Below are 20,258 nucleotides of genomic sequence, written 5' to 3' on the forward strand. Positions count from 1 at the left end.
CGGAGAGCTAAATCTGGCATTAATATTTTATTATATAGTTATTATAGTTTTTTAAAATAGAAGGTATCAATTGAGCAGGAGTACTAGTTTTTCAAATAAACAAAAGATGTTGAAACGTGAACACACCGGATAGGTTAATTTGGTTCATGTGGGATAAAAATTCTCTTTGTATGTTTCCCTGCTTAAAATATGACATCGACGTAGAGGTTCCAAATACATTAAAGGTCCCATTAAAATATGACAATCCACCCATAACCACTCCATCTTTATCCAAAGTTTCCGTCTGTAAAAACAATCGTTTAAAACAGCGGTTCTCTAACTTTTCTAAAGATTTTGCCTGGTAGACCCTTTGCAATTAGTTTGATATTTCACAGCCCTGGAAAAAGTCAAAAAATGCTATAGGAAAATGAATAACCACACCAATGAAAGAAAAAGAAGAAACCATCAAATGAGGTAACCCTCTAAAAACTGCTGTACGGACCCCAGTTTGGGAACCGCTTGTTTCAAAGAAACGTTTTACCGTATGTAGCATGATTTTACCACTTGTGTCATGATTTTCAGCTGTTTAGTTATTAAACTGTTTCTTTGTTTGTCATCCATTTCTTCATTACATGGCTGTTGATCAACTTTATCTTTCCAACCTTCTTTTTCAGTCTTAGAGAGACCTGCCCAAGCTTTACCCCATAACCGGAAATCTAACAAATTATATTAATGTCTGTCTGTACCACAAATACATTCTAATATGGTTTACTCTTTTTAGAACAGTTAACAGTTACAAATTAAAAATAAACAAATTAAATATATACCTACAGATTTAATTTTCTTACCAACATCTTGCAACAAAGAGCAAAACAAATTAAAAAGAAACAAATTAAATATATACCTACAGATTTAATTTTCTTACCAACATCTTGCAACAAAGAGCAAAACAAATTATATGCTGTCTGTTTTCTACTCAATAAGATTCTAGATTTCTTTGATGTGGTACAAGTAAGTTTTGATTTGTGGTTCTGTATCCACCTCTTAAAATTAAGTTTGCATGATGAGATTACTCACTTATGTGTAGCTAATATTGGTTATACCTAGAAAAGAAATCTTATCAAACTCACTTTAACTTTTGGTACTGAAAGTCCAGATATTGCAAATGCATCCGAAACAAGATTTGAAGTTGGTCTTCGCATTCTCTTTCTCCAAAATGTCATAAGGTCTTCCTTTTGTTTTTCAGTAAGATTGTTTCTAAATTACAAAACAACAGGTACGAAAAACAATATTTGTACTAACTATTTTACAAAAACTGCTTTTAAGATAAACTCACTGATCACACATACCGTATTCTCGGCATCTTCAGAGAGAAAGCAATTTTTCTTATTGGCTATTCCTATTACTGCAAAAAGAGACAATAATAAGGTAATGACTATTAGTATTATTGAGCCAAAAGATGAATTGTTAGCATCATTTTAACATATATATATATATATACTGCAATATGCTAAATGAACCATATTTTAAATTAAAAAAGTATGAGTAAGAAAATCAGATTTTAGCGTACTTGCATGTTAACTAAGACTTCACATAAGTGGTTGGATATCGCAACTGGCTATATCCCTGTCAGCTTTTCCCCGGGTGACTATTTCACCTGTGATCATTCCTTCCCAGATTATTCCTCAGGATGACTATTTCCCCCTCCCCAGGTGTAAGAAGTTAGGGGAAATGGCCGTAGAGGCAATGGATAGTCACGGAGAGGAAGTAGCCAGGTGAATAGTCACGTAGAGTAGGTAGCCGGGGGGGGGGGGGGGGTATTAGTCACTGGAGGAAATAGTTACAGAGGGGAAGTAGCCGGGGGGATAGCTATGTGCAGAATAGTCACGGGGGAAGTAGCCGGGGTGAATGGTCACGGAGGGGAAGTAGCCAGGGTAAATAGTTACGGAGGAAAGTAGTTGTGGAGGGGAAGTAGCCGGGTGATTAGTCACGGAGGGGAAGTAGCCGGGGGGGATATTCATGGGTTGAATAGTCACGGAGGGGTAGTAGCCGGGGAATAGTTATGAGGAGGAAGTAGCCGGGGGGTGATAGTCACGTATTTTACAAATTACATGCAGAAAGCCTGAGAGGCGCACCGAACGAATCAAATCTGGTAATTGGTACTCTATTAACAACTTAAAACAAAGCAAGAATATGTTGCCAAACTAATGCTTTTCACCTTTTTCAAGTCTACAATTCACTGCAAATACCTACAGCCCACGGTCACTCTAATTAATTATATAGCTGTTTTGCCAATGTAATAAATAAAATGCCTCACGTTTTCGCTTCATAATCAACATCACGCACTTAACCATATATAGCGTTAATTGCGTGTCGCTATGGTATGAAAGTTTTATTTTGCGCCCATTCATGCGCTGCTAATATTTGTCAAACTTCCTCTAATGTCTAGGGTTAATCACGAGTCGAATCGGGTGAAATTGATTGGATTTAAACATGCACCAAGTTCGGTCAGCATTGAAATGTGTCACGAAGGACCATCACAGGTCACAGAACTAATCATCACCCCAACATCATGTAAACGTTCTATGCAAACTCTCACTAGATTTGCTCGTTCAGTCCCACTTAAACCATCAATGAAAAAATATCCCACAGGCACTTTCCAGCTATCATTTATGCTAACAACCATAAACACTAAAGCCTTCTTCGCAGCAGGACACTCATCATCTTCAGGAGCTCCGCAGCCAAGATCAACATAACCTCTAAATTGTTGACCATCCCAGGACACATGTTTTTTGATTGCCATTTCATCCAGCATAAGGGCTCATATCACGTTCTTTTTATTTTCTTTGGCACGAAGTACTTCGGCTGATAATGATTGAAATGCTGGATTGGTGAACCCTGGACCGAGTGGTAGCCTATTTTGCTGTACCATTTTCTAATGTTTGACTGACATGGTAAAGCTAGGTTAAATGTTTTGCGAACATAATCATAGGCCTCAGAAGAATAAAACTGCAAAGTTAAGGCAAATGCCAGTAATTCTGAGGGATAGGTATTGCCTTTAAAACAGCCAGTGTTATTTTCAGAAATTCTTCTTAAAAGTGATAATGGGACGCCAGTTGTTGTATTGAGTAGTTCTTCACAATTTGCAGATACAAGGTTTTTGTTACGTAAACTTTTAATGACTTATAGTCCAGCAGAATAGTGAAATAATTGTGGAATTTGAGGTAAAAGCATAAAAATTGTTACTCTTGTAGAATTTAATAAGTTGAACATTTTGAAACTCAGACCCATTCCGAAATCTCGATTTTATGACGTCATGGTTCGAGGATTTCATAACACAGTTTTTGCTAGTTTTACTTTTTGGGGTAACACTAATTTACTGACGGCGGATGCTGCGGATGCCGACAGTAATTTACTGACGCGCGGATTTACAGATGTGCGGATGAATGTGCAAAACTAATTTACTGACGCGCGGATTTACAGATGTGCGGATGAATGTGCAAAACTAATTTACTGACGCGCGGATGCTTACGGACAACAACCAAAATGCAATAAACGTCCATATTACTTACGGATGGTGGTATATATGCAATATATAGTTACGGATGGTGGTGTTTATGCATTATATAGTTACGGATGGTGGTGTATATGCATTATATAGTTACGGATGGTGGTGTATATGCATTATATAGTTACGGGTGGTGTTATATATGCATTATATAGTTACGGATGGTGGTGTTTATGCATTATATAGTTACGGATGGTGGTGTATATGCATTATATAGTTACGGATGGTGGTATATATGCAATATATAGTTACGGATGGTGGTATATATGCATTTTATAGTTACGGATGGTGGTGTGTAACCAAGATATAGTTACGGATGGTGTTTAGTTACGGATGGTGTTTAGTTACGGATGGTGATGTTTATGCATTATATAGTTACGGATGGTGGTTTATATGCATTATATAGTTACGGATGGTGGTTTATATGCATTATATAGTAACGGATGGTGGTATATATGCATTATATAGTTACGGATGGTGGTGTGTAACTGTGGTTATTTAAATTAGAGACCGACCGATATCATTTTTTTCGACCGATACTGATATTTTTAGCTTTTACCGATATTTGATACTATAGCGAAACATATGAAATGATCAGTTTTAATCAAAAGTAATGCCTGTATTCAAGATATTGCAAGTTATAGAGAAAAATTGGTTGGTTTACTTGTTTTTAGGAAACCTGCATGTTCTTAGGAAGGCGTTGCTTTTGTATGAAACTAGGACGCACATGAACGCTAAACTATACAACGCTCGTGGACGTTAATATACGACGCACGTGGATGTTGTTTAGCACGCACGTAAAGTCTAAACTACGACGCAAGTGACGGCTATACAGTACGACGCACGTAAAGGTCAAACTACGACGCACGTAAAGGTCAAACTACGACGCACGTAAAGGTCAAACTACGACGCACGTAAAGGTCAAGTAGGACCCACGTCCTTCGCACGAACTATTTATATATCGGTGAAATATCGGCGAAATATCGGCGCTTTTTTACCGATACCGATTATCGGTGTTTAATTGTTGTCAATTAATAAAGGAATAACAATACTAACTCGTGGTATTACCCAAAAACCGTCATGTATTTTGAATTTGAAAATATTAGGAAATATGCTGATGTGCTTAAGTGTCCCATCTTCACCCACTGTACTATGTGGTATATAGTAGTGAAACTAGTATTGCCAAATATTTTCAAAACAAAAATTAATGGCGGTTTGGGTAATACCACGAATTAGTACTATCATTCCTTTATTAATTGACAACAATTTAAAAAAAATAAAAATAAAACACCCGAGGAGTTATTTAGCGATTCGCACACCAAGTGAAATTTTACAATTTCGAAAACAGACAGGACGGGACAGTTTAAAATCCTGGTTACCTTTATTAATAAGTGTATTTATTATCAGGAATACACGTAAATAATACGAAACAATACTGTACGCTTTGTTTAAACATGCTTTTCCTTGCCCTACCACCATAGTTTTAACATGTTATACCTATATACATTATATTATTGCATAACAATTGGTATTGTTTGAACAATGGGTATATTGTTCGAACATCAATTGATAATTTTTGTATCCTACAAATGCAGACAACTTAATAACCGAAAGGCCGGCGCCGCCCCCGGTTCGATGCTCGACGGCGGTACTAACACTGATCGGCGTATGTGTCCTTGGGCAAGACACTTAACGGACATTGCTCCAACCCAGCGGTCACTTATGGGTTGTCCAAATTACAGTCATACACAAGAAAAAAAACAAACAATTACCCAAAGTTGCATATATATGGTGACTCGCTGCCCAGACGAGGATAAACCTTCTGTGGAAGTGCGTCCGGTTGTGACGTTGTGAGTACGAGTGTAGTTCTCGAATGATGTTCGCAGTAATAGTCCGCAGATGGAGTCCTATATATACGGGTCAAGAATCGGGACAAAAAAACGGAACTTGGTCGGACCGGAGAACGAGTTCGCAGAAATAGTCCGCAGATGGAGTCCTACGGGTCAAGAATCGGGACAGAAAACGGGACTTGGTCGGAACGGAAACGAGTTCGCAGAAATAGTCTGCAGATGGAGTCCTATATATACGGGTCAAGAATCGGGGACCCCCAGGTCCTCACAGACCTCACCCATACAGAATAGAATAACAGAAAACTCTGTTTTGGCAAAAGCCAATTTTGTGCCAAAACAATCTCCAAGTGCAAATGACTGAATTTCGAATATATTTTCCATGTATTATCTTGTTATTATATCAGTATATTATGTTTGAATAACCCCTGAGGTATAAATTATCTTTCAAAGTTTGGCAATGAAAACATACAAAACTACAATGTGGGGGAAGATGGGACTCCAAATTGAAATATATTTACTTTAGCAGTATTCTGCATGGTGACCCAAATTACTCCAGTTACTATATGTAAATTTATATTCAACGAGATGTCAGAAAACTTCATGATGTTGCAAAACGAACCGCTTACTTTAGAAGAAGCGAAGTCTTTGTTGGAGAGCCCAACAAATATAACAAGTATCCCGGCAGTTACACCCAAAGCAGGGTTTGCATATTTTTTTCAATCCAAGAAAAATAGCACAAAGAATGACTTCACCTGTGACCAAAGTTAGTATAGACCAAGTTAGGAAACGGCGCTCGTGTCCGCCATTACGGAGCCCACAGAGCGTGAATCGTCTATACAAATGCATGGTCGGCATGTGTTCATTTAGTTCTTGTAAGCGATACAAAGCTAAAAAACACGTATAGCGGTTGTTTTAACATTAAAAAATTAATTTCTAATTAAAATCTTGTTATATAATATTAAATCTAGGAATTAATGTGAAGTGAATTATTATTTTGACTGGTTTTCAGCGTACAGTGTGGTTTAACAGGGTACTTTACGTTGGCGATTAAAACTAGCAGCAATCAGCTTAGTTTACATAATAGTATATATTCATACCTACGAATCTACAGAGCCATTCTTTACTACATTTATAATTCAACATGAGTGGACATGCAGCTCCAAACTGCTTAAGTACTAGCAGATAAGGTGTTCGCGTTTTCCGATTTCATAAAGACCCGTAACGTACTAATTCAAGCAAATGACCAAAAATAGTAACTCAGTATTGTTTTCACTTCGATATTAGGCAAATTTTACAAAGATACCTTAAGTTTCGTTGCCGGGTATACGTGTTAAGTTTGTGAGCAAAAAAGTAAAATCACGGCAATTTACATGTAAAACTGCAGCTAGATACAACATTTTATGGTAATGTTATGCGTTTTTGTTTGTATTTTTATATTTTAAACATGTTCTTTTTGGTTAGTAAACTTAATATTTTCTGTTATTTTACTCTTTAATCGATTCAGTGTTCAATAAAAGTTGATTATTTTTGTGAGGTTTGTTATTGTGATAAGATATAACATTAGTAGAAAGCCATTTTTACGCGCAGAAGTGCTTGGTTTTTAAAAAATCGCAATATTTAAACGAAAAACAGCAGCCAGCAATGATAAAATGCTATTCCGTGGGCTCCGTAATGGTAGCGACTATGACGTCGTAGACGCGAGACAATGGATAACAAGACTCTTTGTTTTACAATCCGTTTCCTAACTTGGTCTATACTAACTTTGCCTGTGACCAGTACCGTTTCGATCATGGCGGCGCAAGAAAATACGAAGCTTTTGGAATTAGTGCGAAAGTTCTATAATGTTAAAGACCCTGAGGGCACCGGAAGACAAAATCTGCCTGACTTTCAACGCCATGTATATTCCACGATTGCTGCCTACAATAACAAGTCTAACCCCCTCTTATGCCTGGTTCATTATTTCGGAGATGAAACATGCCTTGGTTCATTATTTCGGAGATGAAACAAGCTATCGGGATACAACACATGGCAACAGCAAGAAAAAAACGGAATTTTTCTGAAAACGACGAAGACGTTGCTACAAAATCTACGGAGCCAAAAAAGTGTACGATGATTGTCAGACTACAAAAAGTAAAGGCGATCAGGCTCATATGGCTGTGGACAGACCAAGAGACCGAAAACAGGTAGAAAACATCCAGTATCTACAAAATCAAAAATTTTCCAATGATGAGTATTTCAGCTCATTAGAAATTTCAATACAAACTGGGGCATTCGTACGTTCTTTCGACGTGTATCCAAGTTTGACTGTTCAAATGGGGGACTGAATCTATGCTGCAGTTAATGAAGGATCTAGTGAAAACAACTAATAAAAATATAAATTTGAAGCATCTTATATCTTACGATACAACATTCTCAATGGGAAATTTTTACGTTTCAGTCTTAGTTGGGAGGAATGTGTTTTTACAGGATGATCTTATTTTTCCCATCGCTTTTATGCTCCATGATCGAAAGTTTATGAAGCATCATCGTCTCTTTCTTCAAGAATTTTTTCCAGTAGTAGGTTTCACAAAATCAAACGCCATACCACTTGTGACAGATAGGGAGAGAGGAATCACAAAAAGACTTGTGTCCAGAGATAAAACATGTATATTGTGCAAATCACATAGTCAAAGATGTCGAAATGTGAATAAAAAAAGCTGGAGGAAAGAAGATGTGCGCAATCTGATAGCAAAGAAATATCTACATTGCAAATTACAAAATTCTTTGCATTTCGGGCATATTTTCAACAAAATCTCTATGACGATCTGGACCAACATGCTTGTAATTACGTTACAAAACAATTTGCTGCGTTTCGGGAAAATACACTTTTACATAGCACTTCCTGGTGTATTATGCAATGTAGACAAATCAGCTCCCTGGTGCAATCGACCTCTGCAACATGGTCCCCAGTAGACCAACTTTCTTTTCCGTCAAAGATGGACAACCATCCGTAGTAACACTGGACAGTTTTTGCCATAGTAATTGCATTGTATGCATGGCATTTTGCACACATTCAAAACAATCTTTTCCGGTAGTAGTGCCTTTCATTGATTCCATTGAGAGCAATTCTTCTGTGATTTCAAAGTTTTCTGAAATACCTCGCACAAAGATGAGCAACTGTGCAGTATCATCGCAATCGACCTCTGCAACATGGTCCCCAGTAGACCAACTTTCTTTTCCGTCAAAGATGGACAACCATCCGTAGTAACACTGGACAGTTTTTGCCATAGTAACTGCATTGTATGCATGGCATTTTGCACACATTCAAAACAATCTTTTCCGGTAGTAGTGCCTTTTATTGATTCCATTGAGAGCAATTCTTCTGTGATTTCAAAGTTTTCTGAAATACCTCGCACAAAGATGAGCAACTGTGCAGTATCATCGATGTCAGTGCTTTCATCCAATGCCAAGGAAAACAGCTGAAATGACAGTACATGCGCTTTCAGTTGTGATGTGAGGTTTTCACCCATTGCCCCAATGCGGCGAGCTACAGTTCTTCTCGACAAACTGACTTCTTCAAACTTTTCTTTTTTTTTTTGTTCTGGGCAGACTAGATCAGCTACATTGAGCATGCACTTTTTGACAAATTCACCATCGTAGAACGATTTGCTGTGCTTAGCAATGTTGTATGCGACCACAAAGCTGCCACGAGTGGCAGTTTTCTGGGCTGTATTGGTTTTTATGAATACATTCTGCTGCCTTAGAAGTCTTCTGTCCAGTTCTGTTGCTCTTACTTGCCGTTCCTCTAATGATAAAATATCCCCATAGCCTGCATGTTTTGTCGCATGATGGCGGCTAATGTTGTACTCCTTAAACACGGCAACACTTTCATTGCACAGCAAACATACTGCTTTCTTGCCAACTTGTGTGAAAAAGTACTTGGGCATCCAATCTTTGTTAAATTCGCGACACTCCTTGTCAACTTTACGTTTCTTGGCAAAATCCATGGAGAAATATTTACTGTAAATTCTATATTTCAGTCTTAAAATAATCAAGCCTTGAACCAGAAATAGCACTGCTGTATATTGACGTTGTTTTCCTCAGCCAAGCAGCATGTTTATTATGAAATAGTAGGGATTCACACGTGGATTCATTCAATGTATATAACTACAAGTAATGGAATCTCCCGCATTACGTCATCAATCGCAGCTTTTTCGTTCACGCTATCACGCTTGACTGCACAAACATAACTGCGGGGAAATCTGAATCTTTGTTTACTAAACAACAGACACATTTTAGTAGTCGGTGGATTTACAGTGAATTCTGTGGATATATATTCATTTAAAGTTAATTAGAGCTCCGACAGGTAACCCGATTTTATTTTTCATGATTGGAATGCATAATGTAAGCAATTAGTGGTACAAAAGACAGGTAATGTTTATATTGTGCATAATTTCCTTTTTTTTGTAATTGGTAGATTGCACCACCATACTGTGGATAGGCATGTAGTTGATTGATTGGCAGATTTTGGTGTAAGTTTAATATGTTTTTGTAGTTTTAATGTTAATATTGTTTAGGTGATGGGTTCAAATGTTTGTGTTTTTCCTGATTGTGATAATGGGCGCCCACAGTTTTCTCTTTTTCACATCCCGAACAAGAAGTATTATGGAGGGCCCGAACAAGAAGTATTATGGAGGGGAAAAGCATGAATGGGGCAGTTAAAATGGAATGTATCATATACGGTCTTGTAGAGCAGATAGCATTTTGGAGAAAATATTCAAAAGTGATAAAATGCATATGTGTAGTGTTCATTTTACAGAAGATTGTTTTGTTATTACAGAAAGTAAGTTTGTAAGTAAATTTTGTAAGTAAGGTAAAGTAAAGTTTGTAAATAAGGTAAAGTTATAAGTAAAGTTTGTAAGTAAGGTAAAGTTATAAGTAAAGTTTGTAAGAATGGTAAAGTTTGACAGTGCTGTATTATATAAAATGCACAATTTGTTTTCATTTGAAAATCAACAATTTAAAAATCAGCAAACAATATGTTTTAGAATCAAAAAAATTGAAGATTGGTTCAATTCCAACAATTAAGCTTCCAGCTAAACTCCAAGAAAAGCAGGACAAGTCTAAGCCGAGAATTCCTGTTGAGAAAGCACTACCAAAACCTAAGCCTGTTCATACTAACTTTCAATCGTTCTGCAAGGCTGCAGAAACTTACTTAAATAACAGATCAAGTTGTCGCTGGACAACAGGAAACTCAAGTATGATGTTTATTATTATGGTTGGAAATCACAGGTTTCTGATTTGAGCATACAACACACAACAATTGCATTTTGTGAGGAAGGACTAAATATTTGTCGTTCCCCGCCAAACTCGAGACAGTGTTTCCGTTATGTTAAGTGCATGAGGAAAGTAATCGTTAATAAATCGCTCATCGTGCGGTTTTAAATCTGAAAATTCAGTCTAAAAAATATAAATATATATTACGATTTGATTTCATTCAAGAGATTAAAGAAAAAATGCTAGAATTGAGAATTAGGGTAAGTGCGGAAAATAATCGCCTTATCAGCAACAACAACAACAACAAAGCCAAGAACAACTGTTCGACGAAAAAGGATCTATATGACCACTAACGTGTTCAATAACGTGTTCAACAAAACATGAATTACGTTCTAGGGTAGATATATTGAATATAAAACAATAATTACGTTCTAGGGTAGATATATTGTATACAAAACATAACTGGCGTTCTAGGGTAGATATATTGAATATAAAACAATAAATACGTTCTAGGGTAGATAGAATTAGGGTAAGTGCGGAAAATAATCGCCTTATCAGCAACAACAACAAAGCCAAGAACAACTGTTCGACGAAAAAGGATCTATATGACCACTAACGTGTTCAATAACGAGTTCAACAAAACATGAATTACGTTCTAGGGTAGATATATTGAATACAAAACATAACTGACGTTCTACTAGGGTAGATATATTGAATATAAAACAATAATTACGTTCTAGGGTAGATATATTGAATATAAAACAATAAATACGTTTCTAGGGTAGATATGTTGAATACAAAACAATAAATACGTTCTAGGGTAGATATATTGAATATAAAACAATAAATACGTTCTAGGGTAGATATATTGAATATAAAACATGAATTACGTTTTAGGGTAGATATGTTGAATATAAAACAATAAATACGTTCTAGGGTAGATATGTTGAATATAAAACAATAAATACGTTCTAGGGTAGAGATATATTGAATATAAAACATGAATTACGTTCCAGGATAGATATATTGAATATAAAACAATAAATACGTTCTAGGGTAGATATATTGCATACAAAACATATATGAATCGAATAAATCATTAACATACATAAAATTATATTCCATCAGTTATAAAGGATACACAGCTTACTATGTAAACCTCGTGTTTTTTAGTTCTGCGACTGACATGTGATGCTACTACAATTCTATTTGCGCGGCGCAATTCTGCATTTCTTTTTTTCTCTTTTTAACCACTCGGGATGTCGGCGAGAATTACGTTCTAGGACAGAGGATAAAGTGCGTACCGGTTTAACAACGGCAAAACGGTCAAATTTGTGATGTTGAAGCCAGAAGTTTCGGACAAGGTTCATTCAGAAAAGCATATGAAAGCAAAGCCTCTTGCTGTCTCTAGGGAATTTCAAGGAACTTGGGTACTGAAACGGTATCTCTCCTCTACATTACCTACAATCAAAGCAATGAACCAAACCTGCCAGGTACATACACAAAAAATAATTTAGGCACACACACTGGCTACTCACTGGGCACAACAAAATGAAAAGGAAAGTAGAGAAAATGGAAAAAGCTTTGGAATTTGGCCACTTTCCAAAATTTAATACAATATACTTGGGTCAGGATACAAATTCTGAGAATTTTGTCACTATAGAAGAATACATAGAAGGTGACTTTATAAAGTTCCTCTGCAGCGATGGACAGATGTGCTCAGTGCTCAACTCCTCCCTCTTTATCGCCAACATACGAAAAGGCTGCATGTCTATCTCAATATTCATACATTCAGTCCGACAAGAAACGATTACTGACGGATATACAAGGAAGCGAAATAATATTTACAGATTCGGAAATTGCACCAACACATGGCCTACTCAATACACGGCCTAGGAATACACCGAAACTGCTCAGAAAATAAGAGGCCTATTGACGCGAATAATGCCCATTATAATACATTGTTACGTCACGGTTTTATGGATGGATTTCCTTTATTTTTTCCTTCAATTGTATAATAATGAGTTTTAAATGTTCTTTTGTATTGGACCTCCAGTTTTGGTTTGGGTTTTTATACAGTGTGCTGTACAATAAATGTTCATTCATATTTTCATTTAAGTTTAAAATATTAATTACGATTAGTTGAAGTTGAGGAAAATATTAAATTCTGTTCGAATCGGAAATGTATGCGTAAAAACGCTATTGAAGTTGAGAGAAATATTAAATTCTGTTCGAATCGGAAATGTATGCGTAAAAACGCTATTGTGACGTAAAGAAACGACGCGTGAATTCGTACTGTGTCGTAAACAATCCTCATGTTAATCGGTTCCACTTATGTCGCAAATAAATAATTATTACAGCTTATATATGAAAATACCGAAAAAGTTTATGTCCCCAATTGCGTGCGGAATGATGCGTAAACAAAGCGTGTATCATCAACTACCACGTAAAAAAGGGTATTTACGAAAAAATGCGCCGGTGCCGCACTCCTACGCATATGTAAAACTGTACGTCAATGTATACTTGACTTGTTTCACAATCAAATCGAACATTGTTAATCTTTCTTGGCACAGCAAATAAGGTGTAACTGGTATACTACCTCCAAAATTAACCCGTAATTTTTATTTATGGCTATAGGCTTAAAAATTGTAAATAATAATGGGCAAAACTATTATAAAAGTTTGCAAGGGTGCAACGATGTACGTTGTAAGAGGCAGTACCAGGTTTATTATTAGACTGGAATATTTTTTATTTACATATTTCTTTCTAAAGTGAAGAGACGACACAGCGGGTGGAGAAAAAGGGAGTGGCAGATGGAGGAGGGGGGCGAAGAGAAAGAGGCGGAAAAGGAGATGATTGGGAAGTAGTATGTTTTCAAAGATTTAGAAAAGATATTTATTCTGTATTTGTCCCATAAACAGAAAGCCAATGAAATGTTTTATCAACACGGAATTTTTTGTGTATAAGCAAATACATCATTTATATAATTAAAAATGTAGTAATAATTATCATTTTGTTTGTTACTGTAACCGACAAGCAGTTACATCAAGCCAAAGCCTCAAATTAAAATAACACGCCAAAACATTTATTCCCATGCACGCACTCTAGAAAGCAGCTGTAGGGCGAACATAAATTATGGCACCGCAGCAGCACGAAAATCCAACACACGAACGGAATATTTGTTGCAGCAAGAGTTTTTTAAATACTGAAGCCACACAGTTGGCACGCTATGAGGCTTATTCAAATAGAAAATAAAACGGTTAGATAAGAACTTAAAACGACTAACAACCAAAGAATAAGAACCTACCGCTACACAGCTAACACTGAAATGAACTAAAAAGACGAGCGCATGGCCAGACGAAACACAAGAAAACCAAGGAATGTAAATTGCAATTAACGTAGAATGTAAGACGCGCGCCGGCATCCGCAACGACTAACTTTAAGGGAATTTAGAAATGACGCTGTAGTTTACACACCGGCCCCAAAATGACATGTCCACATTCATTTTCTATAAATATAACGACAGCGTCACCGAGCGGGTGAGGAATTCGCTGAGATGTCTTGAAATAGCAGTGCTTTGCACTTACTAACGTATTCGTTGCCCCATTTGTTTTGAAGTCAACGGTGGACGGGATGTAGGATATTCAGACTGGGCCATATTGGTGGTTTGCTACACGTCGCCGAATTAAAGCCTAACCAGTTTGTTAGTCGTGCAGATGGTGGGCGAACTTAAACATAGTGTAAACAAAAAAAAACGTTTATACAATTACAATGTGGTACATAAAATGTCCGTACAACGAGTAAATCTCGTCGTCGCCTGAGTCACGCTGACTCTAACAAGCAAAGCTTGCGAATGTCCCGAATGAACATCGATTTCTCCGTCCGTACTTTAACTTTTCGAATAGCTCCTTCTCTATCGGGGAATACTTCGACCACTCGAGCTTTCGGCCATTCACCTCGTTTCGTCCCCTCGGTCACCATTAAAACAATATCTCCAACCGCGAAATTTTTCACGGGCTGCAACCACTTCTGTCTTAACTGCAGTAATGGGAGATATGACTTCGTCCATTGGTCCCAGAATCTATCTGCGAGATACTGCACCGCCTTCCAGGATTTTCGGTAGCCATCTCCTTTCATGAACACCCCGGGCGAGTACGATGACGCGATAACTCCCGTTAGAATCGAATTTGGTGTCAGGGCGTTGAGGTCTCTTGGATCGTCGGATACCGCAGTCAACGGGCGACTATTAAGAATGTATTCTATCTCCGCCATGTAGGTTTGTAACGAATCATCGCTCATTGTTCTCTCCCATGACAGTTGCCGCAGTATCTTTCTTATCGAACGAATCATCCGCTCCCATACACCTCCTTGATGACTCGCATGGGGCGGATTGAAGTGCCACTGGATCCCTCGCTGCGATAGTGATTGGTCGATCTGTCTGACATTCCAATTTTGAATGTTCGTTCTTAATTCCTTTTCTGCTCCCACGAAGTTCAAACCGTTGTCGCTGTACATGTGCTTTACAGCGAATCCACGTCGACAAAGAAATCGACGCAATGCATGAATGAACGCCATCGTATCCAGGGAATGTGCAACTTCGAGGTGTATTGCACGTGAGGCCAAACAGGTGAAAACGCATACATAGCGCTTCACATGGCTGCGGCCAATCTTTACCATCAATGGTCCCATGTAGTCAACACCAGAATGGGTGAAGACGGGATTGCCCGGCGTTAATCGACATGACGGTAATGGTGCCATAACCTGCTCGCCTACTTTTGCTTTCCAAAAGCGACATGACCGACAAGATTTTAAATAATAACGAACACTAGACAACCCTCGCACAATCCAAAAACGTTCTCGAACAGCAGACAAAACATGTTGCGGACCGGAGTGACCAACAATATCGTGATAAAAATGAATAACAAGTGACGTAACAGCGTGACGACTCGGCAAAATAATAGGATGTCTCGTATCTTCTTCAAACGACGAATACGACAAGCGTCCTCCAACTCGCAAAATACCTTTAACCAAAATGGGACGCAACTTAAACAAAACACGACGCCCCCTACCGATTGCAATCCTACCACAATCCGCTCGCAAGGCAGCTGTGCAATCTGAATGATCGACCAATGACGTCATAACATCGACAAAGGCTTCTGCCTGAACCAACTTAACAATATCCATAGTAGCGGCGCGCAACTCATCAACCGACAACGGACCTCTTAACCATTCGTGGGCCGACGACAAACCATGACATAACCTATGACTTAAATAAAACTTAAAACGAGCGAGCCAAACGAACGAACGCTGCAAACGCGTCAACGATGAAAACCGAGATAATAACTTAAGCAATGGCGTCGTAACTGAAATAACGGCGGCGTGACTCTGCGTTTCCTTTTTCACTTCTGGATCAGAGTCTGGAATTGTTGGCAGCGAGGAGGGCCGAACTGGCCACGAATCTTCGGATTGGTGCAAAAATGATGGCCCATTGATCCACACATTGACTTGCCCCCCCGTTGCTTTGTTTGGCATTAATCCTCGAGAAGCTGCATCTGCCGGGTTGCGTTTTGAATCGACATGTCTCCACTGTTTCGAATCGGATAATTCATGTATAACGCTCAGTCGATTAGCCACGAACCGTTGAAATCTTCTCGTAGTATTGATAATGTATTGTAACGCAGACGTGGAGTCTGTCCATAAAATGATTCTGTTGACTTGGTGTTGAGACTCCTCTACAATTTGTCTCACCAGCTTCACCCCGACCACGCACGCACACAATTCCAACCGCGGAATCGTAACAACTTTCAGCGGAGCCACGCGCGACTTTCCCATAACAAACGAACAAGTAATATCACCGGCATTGGAAACAACACGGACATAACAAACCGCGCCGTAGCCTAACTCGCTTGCGTCGCAAAAACAATGTAGCTCAACCGACCGATTAGTATTGGACAGACCCAACCACCTCGGAACTCTGATTGATTCCAAATCTTTAAGGTCTTGCACCCACTTGAACCACTTGTCTTCTTGGTGTTGCGGTATTGGCTGATCCCATCCTATTCCATCTTCGCATAGCTGTTGCATAATTCTCTTCACCGGAAGAAGGAATGGCTGAACGAATCCAAGAGGATCAAACACCTGGCTTGCCATTGAAAGCAGGCCTCTTCGAGTAGCCGGCTTCTCTTTCACGTTTACCTTTACCTCGAACGCATCTGTTTGGGTGTTCCAAAATATCCCAAGCGTTTTGTCTGTCGGTAGACAGGCCACGTTTAAAGTCTTCCAGCATGGCGACAGCTCGCTTTGATTTAACTTGTCCATCACGTACCGACTGCTGCTCAAATACTTCGTTAGCTTGAACCCTCCACTTGATAACAGTTCGTCCAACTCGTGAATTAAGGAAAGCGCCTGTTCTTCAGTTTCTACAGACTTCAGCAAATCGTCCACATAGAAATTTTTCATGACTGATACGACAGCCTCTTCACTCACTCCGGGGATATTGTCCTTCGCCGTCCGTCTCAGAGCAAATGAAGCACAACTCGGAGAAGACGTGGCACCGAATATATGCACAGTCATACGGTAGCTTAACGGCTGTTTCGTGTAATCCCCGTTTTCCCACCATAGGAAACGAAATGCGTCGCAATCGTTGGAGTCAACGTACACTTGGTGGAACATAGCCTTGATGTCCCCTGTGAATGCAATCTTGTATTTCCTGAAGCGAACCAACGTTCCAACAATACTGTTTGTTAGATCAGGCCCGGATAACAGGTTTTCATTCAGTGAAGTCCCTCGATACTTGGCCGCGCAGTCAAACACAATGCGGAATTTTCCCGTTGTTGCATGGTGCGGTACGTACCACGTTCTCCCTGGAATCCCACGCTCACAATCCATGGGTACCACAACGGCATACCCACTTGAAAGGTACTCGTTCATTTTCAAATTATACATATGATGAAGTCTCGGGTCGCGAACAAACCTCTTCTTTAGACTCATCAGTCGCTTTAGCGCCATCTCCCGACTATCAGGTAAAACCCGTTCCTCGTCCTTCCAAGGTAACGCGACTTGGTAGTGACCACGAACTTTCGTAACGGAAGCTTCCATCTTCTCAAGGGCTTTTTTATCTTCCACGGACATTGGGCGGGCTGGATCATTGTATTCAGAAAAATCTTGATTGAACATTTGTTTCATTTGCTGATGTAACGTCTCCATCGTGCAACACGCATTGTAAGTGTGACGAGCCTCAGATGTACTTGCTGCAGGAAGGAAACGCTCAGGACCAACGAGCGCCCAACCTAACACGGTTCGAACGGCGTTTGGTTCATCGTCTCCGCCTATTCGCTGTTCAACGACACAGTGAGCGGATTTGCAACCGGCCCCAATGAGCAACTCCACGTGACGATCAGGATCGGGAAATTCCAGACCTTTCAAATGCTCGTACCTGTCGACAACCTCGTTGCATGGAATGCTGGATTCTAATGACGGCAGCTGCGATACCGCAAACACACTTGGTATAAACACGTCACTATCTTCGTATATACCGCGAATAGACAACGAAACTAAGCGACTTAACTCTCGACCGCCACCGAACAAACATTTTACGTCTAAAGGTACTGGCGAACCGCGCAAACCTAAACGTCGCATCAAACTCGTGGTACAATAAGTGCTATCAGAACCCTCGTCAAGGAATGCATAAGTCCTGTGAGGATGGGCTTTGTCTTCTCCCCACACGAACACTGGAACTACCTTGAGACGAACTCTTTGAGTGGAAGGGATGAATTCACCCACGCACGAAGTTGTAGGTCGATTTCGTATCTGCCCTTGCTTACCAGGAAAGCGTTGAATCGGTGAACTATCTCGTCTCATTGGATGAAGCGTAGTATGATGTCTGGCCCCACAGCGGAAACATCGTTGAGGACAATTGCAGTTCCTCACAGTGTGACTTTTCCCCAAGCAGTTAAAGCATAATTTCTTCGACTCTACCATGGCCCAACGATCATCGGTTCTTCGCTGCAGGTATGCGGAACAACGCATGCTTTGATGATCGTCACCACAGAAGTGACAGCGCTGCCTCACTTCCACCATTCGCTTCTCAACAGTCGACGGTTTCGCTGGAGCAGATACCACAGTATGTGTGACCGCATTGCCTACTCTTGGACGTACCTTAGACAGGACTCTTCCTAGAGCATTTGTGGAGGATTTCACTTTATCCCGGATGAATTGCTCGATTTGCGAAAACTTCACTTGCCCACCAGCGTTAAGATAAACAGCCAGCCTGTCGTTCAGTTGCGATTGAAGATGGCGCGGTAAACGTTCGAACAGAGCCTCAGTTGTCTGATAAGTGTCTAAATCAGTTGCGTAACCATGCTCGGTCAAAATTATGCGACTGTTGACGAGAGATGTTAGAAAATCGCTTAGTCCATCCTCAGTATCTCGCACTTGCGGACCTTTGGTAATTGTATCCAGGTGAGCCCTAACGACCATATGTCGTTGACCAAATCGACTTCGTAGTAAGTCCAGTGCTTCTTCAAGCCCACGTTCTGCTGGAGTGATTAGAGAACATGACTGGATCATTTTTCGCGCTCTGCCCTCGCAGGAATTTATCAACTGACGCAACTGCATCGCAGGTTCTCTCACCTGATGAGCCACCGTTTCCTCGAACGTCTTAACGAACTCGAAGTAGTGAAGTGGACTGCCGTCAAACTTCTCACGCCGACCATGAGTCAATACGATACCTTGCTTTATGACCGCCTGTACACCTTGTATGGCCTCCACCAACGTTGATAACGTCGCATTATTCGTCGAAGGTGTGGTATCTTGTGGTGCCGCGTGTCTGACCTGTTCAGATTCAATACCTGGTGGTGTCTCATTCGCCACTCTTAGAACATCGTGTTGGACTGGAACGTTCGATATGTTCTCCCGAAGCCAAGTTTCTACGTGCCGGGTCCCAACATCGCAAACACTACTTGCATCGGAAGCATCGTCAGCCTGTCTACGCAACACTTTTGCTTTGAGCATTTCCCTCTCCATAGACAACCTTTTCTCTCGAAGATCGAGCTCCGCTCGCTCGTAATCTAACTTCGCTTCTTCTTCAAGCTGCTGCGCCTCGTGAAGCAGTGAGGCGCGTCCAGAACGCTTCGAGCTTGCAACCGATGGTGCTTTAGCCGGAGACGTAGATGTAGTAGGGGGAAGGGGAGTCAACCCTGCACATCGTGTGACATAGGAAGTACAGATTCTCTCCATGCGCACCTGTTTACCACGCACATCATCGGATTTCGCTTTGGCTTCTTTTCGCAGCGAATCGTACTCTTCTCCTCTCGGCACAAATCTTGCAGTTTCATCATAATACGCCGTACACTTGTCTGCAGCGGCATCAAAGAATGCCTTCTTCTCTAACACGTCATAGTAATTGGATGGATCCTCCATGAGATGTTCTAGTTGGCCTTCCAACTTTGTGACGTTTGCCTTCAAACCACCCGCACTGCGAATCCTTCGTTCAATATCCCACGTGACATCTTCTCGATACATGTCTACGTCACCGCCTACACTAGAAACACCACGTGGTCCCCGAAACGCCATATAGACCGTAAATACGCAAAACTAAAGTAAAC

At 39.9% G+C, this 20,258-nt stretch overlaps 3 protein-coding genes across 3 annotated transcripts; all 3 read right to left on the minus strand.

The window, feature by feature from the left end:
- Positions 1-91: 91 nt before the first annotated feature.
- Positions 92-1,238, minus strand: LOC149733199 (uncharacterized). Its single transcript, XM_089880638.1, has 4 exons — positions 1,110-1,238; positions 905-1,022; positions 541-695; positions 92-283 (listed from the first exon to the last, which is right to left on the minus strand). Exons 1-4 carry the CDS (start codon positions 1,200-1,202, stop codon positions 92-94), a joined length of 558 nt encoding a protein of 185 aa, XP_089736764.1. The 5' UTR covers positions 1,203-1,238.
- Positions 1,239-8,480: 7,242 nt separating this feature from the next.
- On the minus strand, positions 8,481-9,383 carry LOC149733200 (general transcription factor II-I repeat domain-containing protein 2-like). The gene has a single exon (XM_089881159.1). The coding sequence runs from the start codon at positions 9,381-9,383 to the stop codon at positions 8,481-8,483; it is 903 nt and encodes a 300-aa protein (XP_089737285.1).
- Positions 9,384-14,475: 5,092 nt separating this feature from the next.
- On the minus strand, positions 14,476-20,226 carry LOC149733201 (uncharacterized). Its single transcript, XM_089881160.1, has one exon. It carries the CDS (start codon positions 20,224-20,226, stop codon positions 14,476-14,478), a length of 5,751 nt encoding a protein of 1,916 aa, XP_089737286.1.
- Positions 20,227-20,258: the final 32 nt, after the last annotated feature.

This window comes from Ciona robusta, chromosome 7 (assembly GCF_009617815.1).
Source record: "Ciona robusta chromosome 7, ASM961781v2".
Lineage (NCBI taxonomy): Eukaryota > Metazoa > Chordata > Ascidiacea > Phlebobranchia > Cionidae > Ciona > Ciona robusta.

Bases quoted from the DNA above. Each gene is read 5' to 3' on its own strand.
- LOC149733200 (XM_089881159.1), bottom strand. From the start codon at position 9,383: ATGGATTTTGCCAAGAAACGTAAAGTTGACAAGGAGTGTCGCGAATTT.
- LOC149733201 (XM_089881160.1), bottom strand. From the start codon at position 20,226: ATGGCGTTTCGGGGACCACGTGGTGTTTCTAGTGTAGGCGGTGACGTA.
- LOC149733199 (XM_089880638.1), bottom strand. From the start codon at position 1,202: ATGACATTTTGGAGAAAGAGAATGCGAAGACCAACTTCAAATCTTGTT. The intron at 1,023-1,109 runs GTGAGTTTGATA...CTTAATTTTAAG, and splicing joins TTTCAGTACCAAAAGTTAAA to AGGTGGATACAGAACCACAA. The intron at 696-904 runs GTAAGAAAATTA...ATAATTTGTTAG, and splicing joins CTCTTTGTTGCAAGATGTTG to ATTTCCGGTTATGGGGTAAA.